The 16,868-nt window shown below is 43.5% G+C and overlaps 1 protein-coding gene and 1 pseudogene across 7 annotated transcripts; one reads left to right on the top strand and one right to left on the bottom strand.

Annotated features, from left to right (window-relative positions):
- Positions 1 to 567: 567 nt before the first annotated feature.
- LOC136525672 (L-type lectin-domain containing receptor kinase SIT2-like) lies at positions 568 to 2,717 on the top strand (annotated as a pseudogene).
- Positions 2,718 to 2,918: 201 nt separating this feature from the next.
- On the bottom strand, positions 2,919 to 11,866 carry LOC136525630 (uncharacterized). Of its 7 annotated transcripts, none has more exons than XM_066518559.1 (15): positions 11,555 to 11,866; positions 11,224 to 11,407; positions 11,039 to 11,124; positions 10,267 to 10,546; positions 10,123 to 10,182; positions 9,430 to 9,773; positions 8,337 to 8,622; positions 7,694 to 7,761; positions 7,008 to 7,259; positions 5,792 to 5,867; positions 4,987 to 5,063; positions 4,862 to 4,911; positions 3,935 to 4,019; positions 3,284 to 3,382; positions 2,926 to 3,132 (listed from the first exon to the last, which is right to left on the bottom strand). In XM_066518559.1, exons 1-15 carry the CDS (start codon positions 11,849 to 11,851, stop codon positions 2,935 to 2,937), a joined length of 2,442 nt encoding a protein of 813 aa, XP_066374656.1. In that variant the 5' UTR covers positions 11,852 to 11,866; the 3' UTR covers positions 2,926 to 2,934. The 7 variants fall into 7 exon arrangements, 5 of the variants coding, with proteins under 5 accessions (XP_066374660.1, XP_066374656.1, XP_066374663.1 ...); XM_066518566.1 differs by having other exon boundaries at positions 11,224 to 11,323; XM_066518563.1 differs by lacking the exon at positions 10,123 to 10,182 and having other exon boundaries at positions 2,919 to 3,132.
- Positions 11,867 to 16,868: the final 5,002 nt, after the last annotated feature.

The following is a 16,868-nucleotide window of genomic DNA, read 5'->3' as shown; positions in this document are numbered from 1 at the left end:
AGAAAACATGTATTGTCAGACGTGGACTAGAGGCCTGAAAAGTTTCAGGTTCAGCAGCATGAATCTGAATCTGAATTAAAGAAAACATGATTCACATGTTTCTGAATAGAAAAAAAAGTCATACAGAAGGCATAATTCACATCAAATCAAAATAAAAAAAAATCATACAAAAGGCTACATCACATTCATCTGTGCTAGCATCCTGCGCACCTTGTTCGAATGACAAGATGGTTCTCTTTTGAAAAAAAAAGATATTTCAACATCTTTCTCTATTAAGTTGAACTTTGAAGATTTATGTTTACAAGTTTATAGAAGCTTCCAAATTAAAGTTTGTGCTCAAAAGGACTCACGATAATATTAAAAGTTGCGCATGAGTTTATAACTTTGATAAATTATGAAGTTTGCTCCTGGCGGCCGCACGGTCTAGCAAGCATGACGAATTCACGATGCGGTCACGCGATCATCATGTTAGCCGCCGTGGCCCACGTTTATATATGGACGATGAATCATGACAAGTCGCTCTCGGCTCTCGTGCTGACCCTTCTCACGTGAGTATGTGACAAATGCACCTTGGCCTCTACTACTTGCGACATTGCGACCCTGGAAGGGCCGGCTACCATCCTACCACGACCACGAGACTGATGTGACAAGCGTGCGGTGCAGCGCTGCTCGGCCATGGCGGCCAAGACTTGGCAGCAGATGGTGGTGGTAGTCATGATCGTTGGAATGGGCATCGAGTCCTGCGGCGCCGTGGAATTCGCGTACGACGGCTTCGGCGGCGCTGCCGGCCTGCACCTCGATGGCATAGCGACCGTCACGCCGGCCGGCCTGCTGCAGCTCACCAACGACACAAGCATGCCCAAGGCCCACGCCTTCCACCCGGAGCCCGTCACGTTTCGACGGCCGGCGAGCGCCATGTCCTCCTTCTCGACCACGTTCGTGTTCGCGATCGTCTCGGAGTTTCTGGACCTGAGCACGAGCGGGTTCGCGTTCCTGGTCGCGCCGTCCACGGACCTGTCCACGGCTATGCCGAACCAGTACCTGGGCATGTTCAACGGCACCGACAACGGCGACGCACGAGACCGCGTCTTCGCCGTGGAGCTCGACACCGTGCGCAACCCGGAGTTCGCGGACATTAACAACAACCACGTCGGCGTCGACGTCAACAGCCTCAACTCCTCCGCGTCCGCGCCGGCGGGGTACTACGACGCCGCCACGGGCGCGTTCCGGAACCTGAGCCTCATAAGCCGGGAGCCCATGCAGGTGTGGGTGGACTACGACGCCGCGACCACGGAGATCACGGTGACCATGGCGCCGGCGCCGGCGCCCAGGCCCCAGAGGCCGCTCCTCTCCACGAAGATCGACCTCTCGGCGGTCATCACGGACACGGCGTACGTCGGCTTCTCGTCGGCGTCCAGCATCGTGCTGGTCAGGCACTACGTCCTCGGCTGGAGCTTCAGCCTCGGCGGTGACGCACCGGCGCTTGACTACGGCAAGCTGCCGAAGCTGCCTCGCATCGGCCCAAAGCCCCGGTCCAAGGCGCTGACCATCGCGCTGCCGATAGTCACCACAGTATCCGTCCTCGCGGCGGTCGCCGTCGCGTTCTTGCTGCTGCGGCGACGGCTGAGGTACACCGAGCTGGCGAGCTGCGCGAAGATTGGGAGGCGGAGTTCGGGCCACACCGGTTGGCGTACAAGGACCTGTACGCGGCCACCGGCGGCTTCAAGGACAGCTGCCTGCTCGGCGCAGGAGGCTTCGGAAGGGTGTACAGGGGCGTGCTCCCGGGGTCCGGCACCGAGGTTGCCGTGAAGAAGGTGTCTCACGGATCGAGGCAAGGGATGAAGGAGTTCGTCGCCGAGGTCGTCAGCATCGGCCACCTCCAGCACCGCAACCTTGTGCGCTTGCTGGGCTACTGCCGGCGCAAAGGGGAGCTCTTGCTGGTCTACGATCGCATGCCAAACGGAAGCCTCGATAAGCACATACACGGCCGCGCCGGCAAGCCCGTCTTGGATTGGGCTCAGAGGTTTCACATCATCAGAGGTGTCGCCGCCGGACTCCTCTACATGCACGAGGACTGGAAGCAGGTGGTCATCCACCGGGACATCAAAGCGAGCAACGTGCTCCTCGACGGCGAGATGAATGGGCGGCTGGGTGACTTCGGCCTTGCAAGGTTGTACGACCATGGATCCGACCCACACACCACGCGCGTGGTCGGCACCATGGGGTACCTTGCCCCGGAGGTGGTGCGCAGCGGCAAGGCGACAACTCTCTCCGACGTGTTCGCGTTTGGTGTCTTCCTCCTGGAGGTCGCGTGCGGCCGGAGGCCCATCGAGGAGGATGGCGAGACCAACAACGGCGACTGTTTCGTGCTCGTGGAATGGGTTCGGGGGCACTGGCGCGATGGATCCATCACCGGCGCAGTGGACGCCAGGCTCGGCTCCGGGTACGACGCTACGGAGGCGGACCTGGTGCTGCGGCTGGGGTTGGCGTATCTGCACCCGTCGCCCGCGGCACGGCCGACCATGCGTCAGGTCGCGCAGTACCTCGACGGCAGCGCGCACTTGCCGGAGCTGCCAGCGACGTGCACGTCGTCCTTCAATATGTTCGTTGGCATGGAGAGGCACCAGCAGTTCTTCGACTCCTGGTCAGTCCGGCAATCCTCGGCGGCGATAAGCGTTGCCACCATATCTGACATCGGCCTGTCCGGCGGCAGATGACATGACCACAATTGGGAAGAGATGCGATTCTCCCATTGGATTGATCCGATTTAAGATTTAACCACACCACTTTTGCCATAAGTATATCCATATGACGTTTTATCCAAAAAAAAAAAAACCTTATCTAACCGAGTGGATCCGTGAACGTTGTCCATGTCCGAAGCAGCCATGGTGACAAAACAATGCAATGTTCAAATTTCAAAGACGGGCAATGGAATCAGATTTTCTTTAGCATCGTCCTGTACATGGGAGCTCCACGAGCGAGGACATGGCGCTCCCAGTCAGATACCACGCCAAACGGGTTATCGATCCGGTGGTCACCATCGCCGTCCGTGACAAGCTGACCCTTGCTGTAGGAGAGGAACTGCTCTTTCATCACGAGCAGAACGGACTCCACGTCTGACTGCAGATAAACCTGCAGCAGAAATAGCAGTATTCGTACTACTATCAGTTTCTCTTCACCAAGAAACAATGCGACGTTGTTCAGCTCAAATTTTTTGGGTCAGTCCTAGACTCGTACTGCCATTACACGGGCCTTAGATTCTACAGTGATGAACACAGAATACCTGTCCATTGGTATGAAGAAGGTCGACGACAGCTTCAACGAGCATTCGTCGCACCATTCTCCACCTATTTTGCTCTTTGTTGAAGTCAGGATTTGGGCACTGAAATGAGATAATCAGCAAACAAGAGAAATGCACATATCATGGATATACAGGCGAGCAATCCAGCTAACAGCAGAATTAAATATAGCTTATAAAAGGTTGAAGTTCTAGGGTGGTGTGTCTGCTGTGTACATTGGGTTAGTGTGGGAAAATGAAGTCATAGAGCCAATGTTTCTATTAAGCATATAAACCAACTTCCCAGGTAACATTCAAGTTTCAAGAGTGTGGCATTGTTTAATCCCGTTCTATATGGAGATCATCATACAAATGTCCTGGAACATATGGACAATGATGATTGGATTTTAAGTGAAACCAACAATACAAAGATGTAGATCAAGATTTTTGCACGAGTTTTCCCTAGTTGCAACGGGAGATCAAGTTATTTCCCTCAAATAGCTAAATTGCTAGAGTCCACTTAACCATGACTTCTTTTTTTCACTATGTGACTTATTTGTGCTCTCTTTAATTTATTATAATACATAAATCAGTAGGGTCATAACCCCTCCTGTTTCCTAAGAAAAAAAGCAAATCAACCAAGGAGTAATAGGAAACCTGTATTGTGACAAGAGTCAACTGTCCAGGATAACTTGAAACTATGGAACGGAATGTGGACGTTGCATTTGTTGACACAAAATATCTGTCAGAAAATAAATCACAGCATCATTGATGATGAAATAGGAAACTGTGAGCTACCTCAGTTGGTCCAGGGTGTGGATGTATATTCAGACCACCTGGGTTCAAGTCCTCGTCGAGGAGAATTTGGGTCCCTATTTTCTTCTCAATAAAATGCCACCTAGTTCCTCCTAGGTTGGTCTAGTTCTTTTTATTGATGACAAAATACAGAAGGAAACACAATATGTGAAACAAAGGAAAATGATAACACTAGTTTCAGTTTCATATGACCATTGGACAAAACTTGAAGGGGGGGGGGGGGGGGGGGTATCTGGTTTTTGGAATGTGTAAAAAAATGCAAGACATTGCATCAGATAAATGTTATCTGTAATATATAATATATGTTGGAGCTTTGTTCAAAGCAAAGGGATTTTGTCCTTAAAACAATGCTTAAACTTGTGTATTTTATTGGTGATTTAATTTTCTAGAATGAGATTTCTCAAAAAGGTTTGAAGTTTCATGACAATTGTTGTGGCATATGCGCATTGCACAGAAAGATCCACAGGGTTATTCACGGTCAAAGAAAGTGATCCTGCTCTTTCTCCTGATTAGGATGTGATGCTTTCAGGAGAGAAATTTACATTCCTCCAGATGTACAGTTCCCTCAGAATGTGCCAAACTAATAAGCTACACTAGTAACTAGTAAGGAATGTTTCAACTCAAGATGAACATAAGTACATGAGGCTATTCTGTTATTTTGTTTCATCATTTCTTTTATTTTTGTATTTAAAAAACTGTTGCGGGAACTGAGATCACTAGCTTATACAAAGAAAAGGTGAGAAAAATGCAAACACAAGCAAGACTTACAAGTTCCTTTTCTCATCTGAAGCCATACCTTGGAGGCACTTTATAACAAGCTACAGAAAAGGTGAGTTACTGAAAAGGATGAAGACAAGAATGGGATTCCATAGAGATTAAAAGGTAGTTATTACCTTTTCGTTCATCTCAAGCCCAAGGAAATTTGAACTTTCACAGCTTTTAGCCATTTGAAAAAGAAACAAACCATTTCCTGCACTAAGAGTATTTGCATGACAAGAGTGGAGAAAACACTGAAGCAGAGATAGCCTATATATAATTAAGTAACGTTTGAGAATTTGGTTTGCACTCTGACCAAACATACAGATACCAATCCTATCAAAATACACAAGCTATACTTTCTGGTCATTTGCCATGGATTACCTAAGATCAAGACTACAAGTATAAATTTATGAAATCTATACCGGAAACAACAATATAGATGTGTGATCTGTAAATATGAGCTAATTGAAAACTAAACATGTCAATGCTTTCAGCTCAAATTTGCTTTCCTTTTTGTGTTGTTCAATCGTTCACTGATGCCAGTGAGCTAGTACATTATTACTAATAGAAAACAGCCAGCACACCACAATTCACCATGGAAATATATACCATTCCCCTTCTTTTGAACTCCCTCTGCTCCATTCCAAATGTAGGTCGTTTTAGTTTTGTCCTAAGTCAATCTTCTCTAACTCGAAGAGTTTATAGGAAAATATATTAACATCTATATCTATACAAGATAAATGCACTATCAATACATAGTTCATGGTGCATTTAATGAACCTAATTTGATGTTGTAAATATTGGTGCATTTTCCTATAAACTTGGTTAAAGTTAGAGAAGTTTGACTTAGGACAAAACTGAAACGACCTACATTTTGGAACGGAGGGAATACTCATATATGAAGTAAATCACAATTTTCAAATATTTAAGGAGGCATACCACTTCCAATATCAACCACTAAAGGTAGTGTAGGTTCACAGAAGACAGTGCTCCATGGAATCCGGTAGGGGTAGCACTGCAAAAGTAAAACAATATGAAGAACCAAATATATCTATATAACTGGGACTAAAACGGCACCTCACCATCTACTGAAGAATATTGAAAATTAGAAGTTAAAAAATGTGATCACCGAAATTATACAGGTACAGGTCCACGACTATGATAGGAACAGAGGATGCCACAGACCTTTGAATCATATTTTAATACAATTATTAGTGTTTCTGGCACTAAGATATGGAGGCATAGCACATAAGATCCTTCAATGTTCAGGACTTTCAGGCTGTATACAAATCAGTATGCCAATAGAAGTCCTTGAGCAATCATTAGAAATCTTTGAGCACAAGATTCAATCATCTATTTTCTTAATTGATCCACAATTCATGCCTGTTAGATAGATATTGGCCATCTATAACACTGATGCAATGTTGAAGGAATTTAATGCCATTAAAGTTACGTAGAACTCTAACTCCTTGGGCTATTTAGGATTGTTTGTGGCCTATGATCGTGGCCTGGAATTTCAAATTTAAGAACTTGGCTAAAGTGATGATGTCATATGTCAGAATATGCTCGACTTAATCAAATGTGTAAACAGGATCTGCTTTATGCAATTTATACCAGTATATTTATGCCACCTAAACATCCAATGTAGGGTCACATGAAAACAAGATAATTGTATAGGCACACAAATATGTGCTGGCCTGTGAAAAGCATGAAGGCTACACTTTCATCTTCATTTTGTGTGTTTTCCAAAAATGTGAAGGAGAGCTGCACGTCATTGCATTAAGAAGAAGAAAGGGCGTATTACAGGCACACCGAGCCCAAACAACACTTTCACACTTGCTGACTTGCAGATTTTTTTTATCAGATGTTTCCGAAGAGACTTTCACACTTGCAGATATACAGTTGCACCATGGACAAGAATAAAAAAACAACCTAGTAACCAACTCCCTATGACACCCTCAACCATAAGGACAGACAGCCATCAAAAGTAACACCCTCAACTTCATTATGTTTTGAAGTGGGCTTCATATGTCACACATTGAATAAATACCATGAATGAACTGAAACAATATTTTGCAGATGAAAATTTACTATTATACAAGAAGCACTAGTTATGACCCAATAGAAGTATTGTTCTTGTTCTACCATGACTTACTTTATCCAATGCTGCAATACCAGGCAATATCCTTCCTTTGAGGAATTCCCAAACAACAGTGGCATTTTGAAATTCTGTATATTGAGATGAGGAATCTGTTTTTCTTTTTATTGCCTTGCATGCTGCACTGCCCACTAAAACAACATCACAGCTATCGGAGCTTGCCTTTTCCAGTATTTCACCCAACTGTGTTCCACCAACTGAAAATGTTTCTGTTAAATCGTAGTTTGTAGGGCCAATCCACAGTATCTTCTGTACAAAAATATAAAAAATAAGTTGTCAAGGATCTAAAAGATTATGATTATTTCTCAAACAAACACGTAGGAGAACTGCATGTTAATTGTATTAATGGGGAAGAAAAATGATCCAATTGCATGCCAATTCCACAGCTTGGATTTTCATAAAAAGAAAGGAAGAAAGAAAGGAGAAATTCAATTGATGGCAGTTCACATGCAGAAATTATCAGATCGATCAAAATGAAGTTTTCAAATTGATCTGGATGTATTTTTTATCTTTAATATTTCCCTTACACCACATCGTTCATTACTAATAAAAAAACTTTACAGTTACATGAGAAGCATAAAAAGTATGACATAATTAATGCTTTTAAATAAAAACTAATTAAGATGGTTGCACGGAACCCAGAAACCAACTGAAGCAATGTTTCCAGTAATACCATTTCTTACCTCATATGATGGAATTATAGAAGAAATTTTCTCCAATGTTGATGGTCCTATATCAACTGGTGTCCAGCCTAAACAAAGTAAGCATGGAGAAATCACAGGTATTAGAATATTTACAACTGTTTGAAGTAATTGATTATCTGCCCCTTCCAACTTCAACTGTTAACACAATCACTACTTGAAGTGTTTTAATAAATAGCTATACGGCAATGTTACTGCTAGAATTTACAGATAGAGAAAACTCTACAGAAAAAAATTGCAAAATGCAGGTCCCTTTGGCAACTGGTAGTTCAATTTTAAAAAGAAAAAAGGAAAAAAAAAAGAGAGAAAGAGAAAAAGAAAACTGAATTAGGCTCAGCTTCTAGAAGTCGGTATTATAAACAAACATTTCATGGTTTAATTGTTAGCAAAATGTTGCTGCAAACTATCCAATTCAGCATGTTTCTGCATGGTGTAATTTGCCAGCATGCAATAGAGCTCCATTTTTACTAGTGTACTTTGACAGATATTTGCTAAATGGTGAGAAACATGTTTTGCAAACAGGATGTCGTAATCTAAACAAGGGAAGCACAATTTCAGAAATGTTACCAAAAAAAGTTGCTTGAGAAATATGTGAATGACATGAAAAGTTGCTAGTAATACTCACCAGCCAATTGTCCATTAGAGCTGATTACTCCCAATGTTTTACTGCCATCATTTTTCAAGCACCAGAGATCTGTTGGATAATAAATAGGAACATTCCGATCCCTAGCAACTTGAATAATCTGTAGTACTTCCTTAACTGCATTTCTTTCTATGAATTGAGAGGGCACTGTCATTCCAAGGCCGTTCATTATTTGAAATGATAATTTTCCAACGAAGAACAACCCATCACATAGAGAGGTTAACATCTGAAGAGCGGGTGCTTTTCTCAAGAAGTTACTGCCTCCGATCTGCAATAACCAGAAGAAGTCAGAAATAAAGAATCTTGGCAATAGGAAGCGATTACTCGATTTTGGCTCTAAAAGGTACTTCGTAGTGATGTACTGATCCTCTAGTTGCACATGCTTCATATGGAGCACAAGTTGCAAGGACAAGTTTTTTTTTCAAATGTAATTAATCATCTACTATAATCAGTAATCACTTGTTTTCAGGTAAATAAGTCTCCAGCATAACTGAAAGGGACAGCACAGAATATTTAGCTATTATCCACCATGAGCTTAAGATTACAAAAGGATAAAATGTATAATACTATTTCATAGCATCAGTCTTTCTAACCAAAACTCAAGAAAAAGAATGTTATTATATTATTAGCATATGATCCATGCCATGATGCCTAAAGTTGTATTCACTCACTTAAAGGAAAAACAACACCATTATACACTACTTCTGGCTAATTGGGTACTTCTCAGAGCCTCAGGGAAATTCTGCTCTAATAGGTACATAGCGGGCATCGCACATTAGTAGTACTTGTCTAACTCCAGAGACTTATGATATGTGAAGGATAAGAAAACGAAAATTTGGTTGTTTTTAATAGGTCATTCATCTTTCCCTGGTGGTTCCAGGGCAGAGGATATTTTAGCATTTCATGGAGGAAGAGAACAGCTCTAATTAGCATGCTTTACATACATTAATAGAACGCCGAAAGTAAAGCTGCAACCTATTTCATTGAAAAATAATAGACAACTGCTTTTTGATAGCTAAATCTTGCATAACGCCTGTCCGCTACATATACATTGAAAAAATAGGCTAATGATTACAATGGCAATATATGGGCGCCTCGTGGTGTCCATGATCTTTATCAATTGCATAAGCTCCTCCTCAAAATGGAAACCAGCAAGAGACGCATAGCAGAAGCACGTGATACCAACAGTTGATGCAAGAATCTTATGAGACAATGAGAAAGAATCATTGACAAATATCGTGGCACCTGAAGCTAGCTTCTGAGAAAAATCTTTGCAATTAGCAACTTCTCCTCTGAAGTTCAAAAGATTTTCAAACAAAATAATACTGTTCTGAGCCCACTCTTCTTGCTTAAATGATGTTAAACCAAGCTCACCATCTACTGGGATGACTTCTACTTGAAGAAGTGATGACAAGTACTCTGACAAGAACCAGAATTTATGATGTGTCAAAAGGAACAACCAGAATTTAAGGCAGATTATTTTCAAGCTACAAACTAAACAAGTAAAGATGTTGTTTCGATTTTGCAGTTTTTTTATAAAATTGATGAAGTTCTTTGTCTTATAAAAATGTTGGGGCAATGGGTACAGAGACTAATTTATCACCATCAACAATGGCAAAGGACTGTAACTGTGCAGATTCCCCTAACGGGATATCTGGTATGTAGGAACTCAACATCTCCTTTTTACAAAATTTAATCGTTTTTCTTATCATTTTTCGACTTTTGGTTAAGAATAAATGAAACCCAACAAAGCAATTTAAGAAAAAACCATGTAATCCAAGTAGAGGGAGGGGGATGATTCCTCGTTCTGCTATACTGACATAATAAACTGAAAAAAAAAACTTCAATCCACGAAGGGAAATAACAGATGATATGTCAAGAATTCATGTTACACGATAAATAATTGACTAACCTGCAAAAGAGCCAACTGATTCAATCACTGGATTATCAGACTGAAAAATTGTATCCCAGCTGGTGGCTATGACCACTTTCGCTCTTGCTTTGCACAAGTATTTGATAGTTAGCAAAGCTCTTTCAAGTGAGGAAGTGCATGGTCCTAAGTGCCCCAAGATAAGTGAAGAATCAAGACGCACCACAACTACCTCTCCAGAAAGTTTTTCAGTCGGAAAGTCCCTAAGAGATTGTACATGTAGATATGATGTTGACTGATCAAAACAAGAATATTTGTCCTTCTGCAATGATGTAAAAGCAAAATGTTAGCATTCCATGTCAGCAGGAACTGAGGCATAACACTGAAACAACCAGAAACCATAGAAAGGAATTCACTTGTTGAAAAGTATTGCATCATTTTGTTAATAGACCTAAATCCCAAGTATTTATCACTTCTTACATGATAGAAAGTATCATCCTCCATCTCTCCCATGTTTGTTTCAGTGCACAATTCTCTGATATGTTTTGCGTGAAAATGGAAGAAAACAGCATGGTCATGGTGATGATAAGGATCAACATCCAGTTCATCAGACCTGCAGCTCATTATTCTTGCTAGTCCCAAAAAAATGTCCTTAGCATCCAGTATTACTTTAATTACGGAGCATATGCTTCTACGATCAATAAGTTGCAATATCACCATAGGACTAAAAGCAAAATTCAAATATGACTACAGCTAGTAATCATATTATGTACTATTTAGTAAATATCCAATTATCCAGTACATTCGAGGATACCTCTTTCTTATTATGGACTGAATTAGTAGAGAGCTGCAGCTGAGAGCACCGTAATCTACATTTCAACCTGTATAGTCCCTGTCCCCCTATACAAGAACAAGTCAACAAAAATTGACGTGATGTTAGAATCTCAATGCAACAACAGAACAAAAAAAAATCTAAAAAACGGAGCACATCCAGCTCACCCAAAAAGTAGCTACTATTCATGGCGACTGGGAATCCAGCAGGAAGCAGCCATGGCACTAACCAAGGAAACCTTGATGAGCTTAACTGAAAGTTACAAGCCTGCATACAGCCAATTCTGAAATGCCTGGTGATGCTAGCAAGTAGTGGCGGTTCCAGTATAGGAGAGGAGCGTATACATGTACACTGATAATTTTCCCAAAAAAAAAACGAAGTTAACAAGCATAATACATTTATGACATAACTGGGTCAGATCCGGACACAGATAGTTTATATTGGAGTTTGGGTGCACGGTTTCGCACAGCATGAATGGAAGAGAAGGGGCGAGAATACCTGGTGCGAGTTCTCGCCGGCGAAGGGCTCCGTCGCTCGACCAGCGTCGCCGCAATTGAAGAGGTGAGCTGAATCGAGCGCGAGGCGCGTCGCCCGCAGCGGCCGAGCTAAGGTGAGCTGAATCGAGCGCGAGGCGCGCGTGACGAGCGGAAGCGAAGTGGGATGACCCCCGTCCGCTAGAATTGGAGGGATGGCGCCGAGCTGCCGACCCGCGACCGCGAGGTATATCCCTTTGGGGCTGCCTGACCCAGTGACCCTATCCCTGTGTCTCTCGTGTCCGGTGTCTCGTCTAAACATCTTCAGAACATTTTAGCATGACTCTGGGTGCAGCTGTGTGGCTTGTTGCGAGTCAGTAATTGTACTCAAGAGCTAGATCATTAAAGCTTTTTCTGATTCTTCCTCACAAACTTCTCGAAGCTAAATTATTATAAAATTATTGTGATGAACTAGCTACGCTATGGTAAAAATTGGGGATAATTTGCAATCGTAACAGAGTTTACAAGGAGGGCGCGGACGAACGTAGTAACTGAGTTGGAATTCTAGAGTATTCTGTTACAAGATTGCCTACCTACGACATCTTCTACGGCGCCTTATATATCCGACGATCACCGACCTCTGTTGCTAGACCGGCAACAGCTACACCGCCTCTGTCGGCACAGGCCCATTCATCATACCCTGACATTGTCCCCTCCTTGAGAATCAGGTTGTCCTCAACCTGTTGTTGCCTGCGCCTGATCACGTGGTACATCCGCTTCATCTTCCCAAGTGGCCATCTCTTCAGGCATCGAAGTCCACTGAACGAGCACTTGCTTGATCATATTGGCGCCTCTCTAGATGACCCTAGTCTGCAGAATCTTTTCTGGTTGCTGAACTTGGAATGGATCAAACTTGGAATGGATCAGTACTGACACAAGTTGACCGCCACATCCTTTGGAATATGTTTCTTCAGTTGGGAAACATGAATGACCGGGTGAATGCGACTTCCGTCCGGTAGCTCCAGTTTATATGCCACTTTTCCCACTCGCTGTAGCACCTTATATGGACCATAAAACCGAAATGAGAGCTTCTTATTTGTGTCCTGTTCGCTTGGCTGATAAGCCATGGTTGAAAGTATCGTTGGCTGATTTGTTGTGAGAGAAAAATACTGGTCGTTGGCTGAAAAAGTACGGCTTATAAGCCAAGCGAATAGGGCAATGATCTTGCTGCCACTGTGGATTGAACATATGGTTGTAGTTTCATATACACCAAATCTCCTTGCTGAAACTCTCATTCCATCCTATGTTTATCAGCTTGGGACTTCATCCGTTGATGTGACCTCTACAACTGCTGCTGAATGATTCTGTTCAACAGCTCCCTCTCCTTCATCCATTGTTCCAAATCTAGCACTGCACATAGATTCATATTAGAGATACCCAGTTGTCTTGGACTTTGCCCATACAAAACTTCAAATGGAGATCTCCCTAGAGCAGAATGATATGTTGTATTGTACCAAAACTCTGCTACTGACAACCATTTGCTCCATTGCCTTGGGCATGAATGCACAGTACATCTCAAAAAGCCTTCTAAACATTGATTAAGTCTTTCTGTCTCACCATCCATTTGGGATGGTAGGCCGAGCTCATTAGCAATTGTGCTAATGAAGATAGGATCTCTATCAGAAATAATAGCCTTTGGGAGTCCATGTAGTTTGTAGATATTATCCTGAAACAGCTTAGCAATCTACATGGCTGTATAGGGATGGTGGACAGGAAGGAAGTGGCCATACTTTGAGAATTTGTCCACCACCACTAATATAGCACTGTGCCTATCAGATGTAGGTAACCCTTCAATAAAGTCCAGGCTGATCACTTCCTAGGCCAGTGAAGGTATTGGCAAAGGTTGTAATAGTCCTAGTACCTTGGCTTGCTGATAAATGTCACACTGCTTTACAAACTACTGCACAAATTGTTTAAGATGAGGCCAGGTGAAAGGTCCCTGTTTGGTTTTGATAATTGAGTGACAACCTAGGTGGACTAATTGTGTTTAATGTGAGATACACATGTGATTAGTCCACAGATACATCATATGTGAGCAACCTATGCCATGATGGTAAAATGGCTTGGATTTGTTGCAAAGCTCACACGTATGATAAAGGAGCCATTGCATATGAGACATGACATTGAGTCATGTGATCAAGGTGGAGAAGATCAAGACAAGACTTGGCTCGACGGACCGGTTGCAAGTGTGAAGGGCAAGTTGAGTGATGACTTGGCGCCGATGGACCGAAGCAACGGAGAAGAGCAAGTGAAGTCAGGATCGATGAACCAATATGGTCACGTGATGATATGTAGTGGATCATATCATTTGGTGATTGGTTGGTGCATGTGTTGCATCAACGATGGAGGAGATGGAATGGAATGCGCAAGGCAAATGTATATTTGTAGGGCATTTCATTTCACCGGTTAAAGGTTGTGTAGATAAGTGCATGACCGGGTTTAGGATAGATGGCCTTACTATTAAGAGGAGCAAACTTGTTTGCATATCAGTCATCTAGTGCCACTTGAACGATCTAACTTTGCATACGTGTTAGGATCGAGTGGCGTGGTAAATTGAGTGACTAATCCTTTAAAAGAATGTTTGTGAAAAGCTAACACACGTGCACAAGGTGGTGATCATTTAATGGTGTTAGCATATTTGCAAAGTTGAAGAAGTTGGTAAAGAAGAGGAGGCGAAACTGGGCTCGGGCTGCTGCCCTGGGGGCACTGCCCCTATCTATCCGGTGCACCACCACCCTGGTGGCGGTGACCGGTTGACCGAGGCTGACAGCAGCGTGTTGGGGGCTAGCATCGCCGTGCCTTGTTCGGTGGCACTGCCACCCCTAGGGCGGTGCCCACCTAGACTTGGCCGAGCATAGCAGGAGCCGCGGTGGTCACCGGAAGTGGCGGTGCACACCGCCATGGTGAGGGCGGTGCACCGCCAGGTGCGGTCCGGTGCCACCACATCTTTTCAGCAGAGAGCAAGGGAGCAGGGCTGGTCACCGCCATGGTGACGACAGTGCACTGCCCTAAATTTCTAGAGAGTGAGTGTTTTGGGGGCTTGGCTGGTGGTCACCGCCACCCCTAGGGCGGTGCCACCGCCACCCCTGTCTGGTGCCTATGACCAGTCAACCTAGCCATTATGTGACCGTTGAAGGGGCACCACCACCCCTAGGGCGGTGCCACCATCGTCGTGTCCGGTGCCCTCGTAGAAAAGGGATCTTTGCTCCAACGGCTCTATTTGGCTTAGGGGCTATAAATAGAGGTGGAACTCGGGGCATTTGGCTGGTTGAGCACCCTTGGGACTAAGTGTCCATGCTTGGAGCCCTCTAACTCACTTGTGCTTGATAGTGATCATTCGATCGAGTAAGTGAGCGGTTCTAGTGCGATTGCATCGAGTGGCACTAGGTGATCGTGTTGCAAGCCAGTGGTGCTTGTTACTCTTAGAGGTTGCCACCTCCTAGATGGCTTGGTGGCTTGTGTCTCCATTGAAGCACGCGAGAAGATTGTGCGGTGCTCCGGAGGAGGATTTGTGAGGGGGATTGTGCTCACCCCGTGGGGATCACGAAGAGCAACTCTAGTTGAGCATGTCATTGAGCTACCCTCACTTTTGGGGTAGGTTCTTGTGTTGCCCAATGTGCGGGCTTGGCGGCTGATGCCAATTAGCCACCGAACCACCAAGTGAATGGTCGACACAACAGGGACTAGCGTGTTGGCAAGCACGTGAACCTCAGGATAAAATCATTGTGTCATCCTTATCTTCCCATTGGTTTGTAATCCCTTTATACAATCTTGTAATTACTTTCATATACATTGTGCTTATGTAGTTGCTCTTGTAATTAGTTAGCTTGTGTAGCTTGCTAGTTACCTTCTTGTTTGTGTAGCATAGAAGTAGCTCCCTTGCGCAACTAATTTGGCTTGAGTAGACTTGTTAGTTGCATTGCTTAGTGTGTGTGTGTAGCTAAGTAATGTGCGCTCTCTAATTTGGTTTGTGTAGCCTTGTTATTGAGCATTGCTAGTGAGCTTAGGAGCTTTGTACGCTTTGCATCACTAGTTGTGTAGGAGCTCCTCTGGTTGCTTGAAGTACTAGTTGCATAGGTTTGTGCGACCTTGTAAGCTAGAATTGTTAGGTGAGCTCTAGCTAGCCCGGCACCTTTTTGCTTAACTATGATCTTTTTATAAGATGCTTGAGAACTTAGATAGATGGGTGTAGTCTTGGCTAGACCGATAGTTTTAATTCCACATTTGTTTCGGTTAGCCGGCGTGATTAATTTTAGAAAGGACTATTCACCCTCCTCTAGTCCGCCATCTCGACCCTACACATGGTATCAGAGCGAGATCTCTCATTTGTGGTCTTCACCGACCCAAGAGGATGGCGTCTAGTAGGATAGATGAGTGTGGCACACATATTTTTGATGGCACACACTTTGCACGGTGGAAACATCATATGCTTGATCATTTTCATGCAAAGGGACCTAAGTTTTGATAGGTTGTCACAAGTGGTCTCACCCATATCTTGGACCACAAAAATCTAACCAAAGCTCAAAAGGTTCTCTTTGAACTTGATTCTGATGCTTATTTATTTCTAATGGATGCTTTGAGCTTTGAGTTGTTTTACAAGGTGAACCACAAAGGAACCACCCATGCATTGTGGGAATCAATCAAGCACACCTTTGGTGATTGTGGAAGATTGCTCCACCTCGTGGTCAAGTGATGATGATAATGATGATATTACCACAAGATCACTTGACATGATTGATGATGATGCCACAAGTGATGCACATCATGATTCTACCTCAAGCACACTCGATGGTGATCTTAATCATGTTGGTTCATGCTCGAGCCATGATCGTTATGCTACTACAAGCTCTCCATCATCACCACATTGCTTCATGTCACAAGGTGACACCAAGGTATCTAGTGCTAATGTAGTTGATCATGTTGATTCATATGATGAGCTTGTGAGTAGACTTGCTAGCATGACCATGTCTTTAGAAAATGAGAAAGCTAAAACAATGAAATTGAAAAATAAAAACTCATTTCTAAAGAACTCATGTGAAGAACATAAGAACTTGATGTTCTTAAATCTTCACATGGTGAGCTAAAATTGACTCATGCGACACTACTTATATCTCATGAAGAATTATTGGAACAACATGCTTCTCTCATTAAAGCGTTTTCAAAGAAACATAAAATAATGAGAGCACATCACATGAGTCAAGTGATCAATTGCAACATGTGACTAACTCTTGTGATATAGGGAAGAAGCATGTATCCATCTCTTGTGATGATTTATTAGC

Source organism: Miscanthus floridulus, chromosome 2, assembly GCF_019320115.1.
Source record: "Miscanthus floridulus cultivar M001 chromosome 2, ASM1932011v1, whole genome shotgun sequence".
In the NCBI taxonomy this organism is placed as follows: Eukaryota; Viridiplantae; Streptophyta; class Magnoliopsida; order Poales; family Poaceae; genus Miscanthus; species Miscanthus floridulus.
Note: the sequence above shows the minus strand (reverse complement) of the source record. Positions and strands in the feature narration are given on the sequence as shown.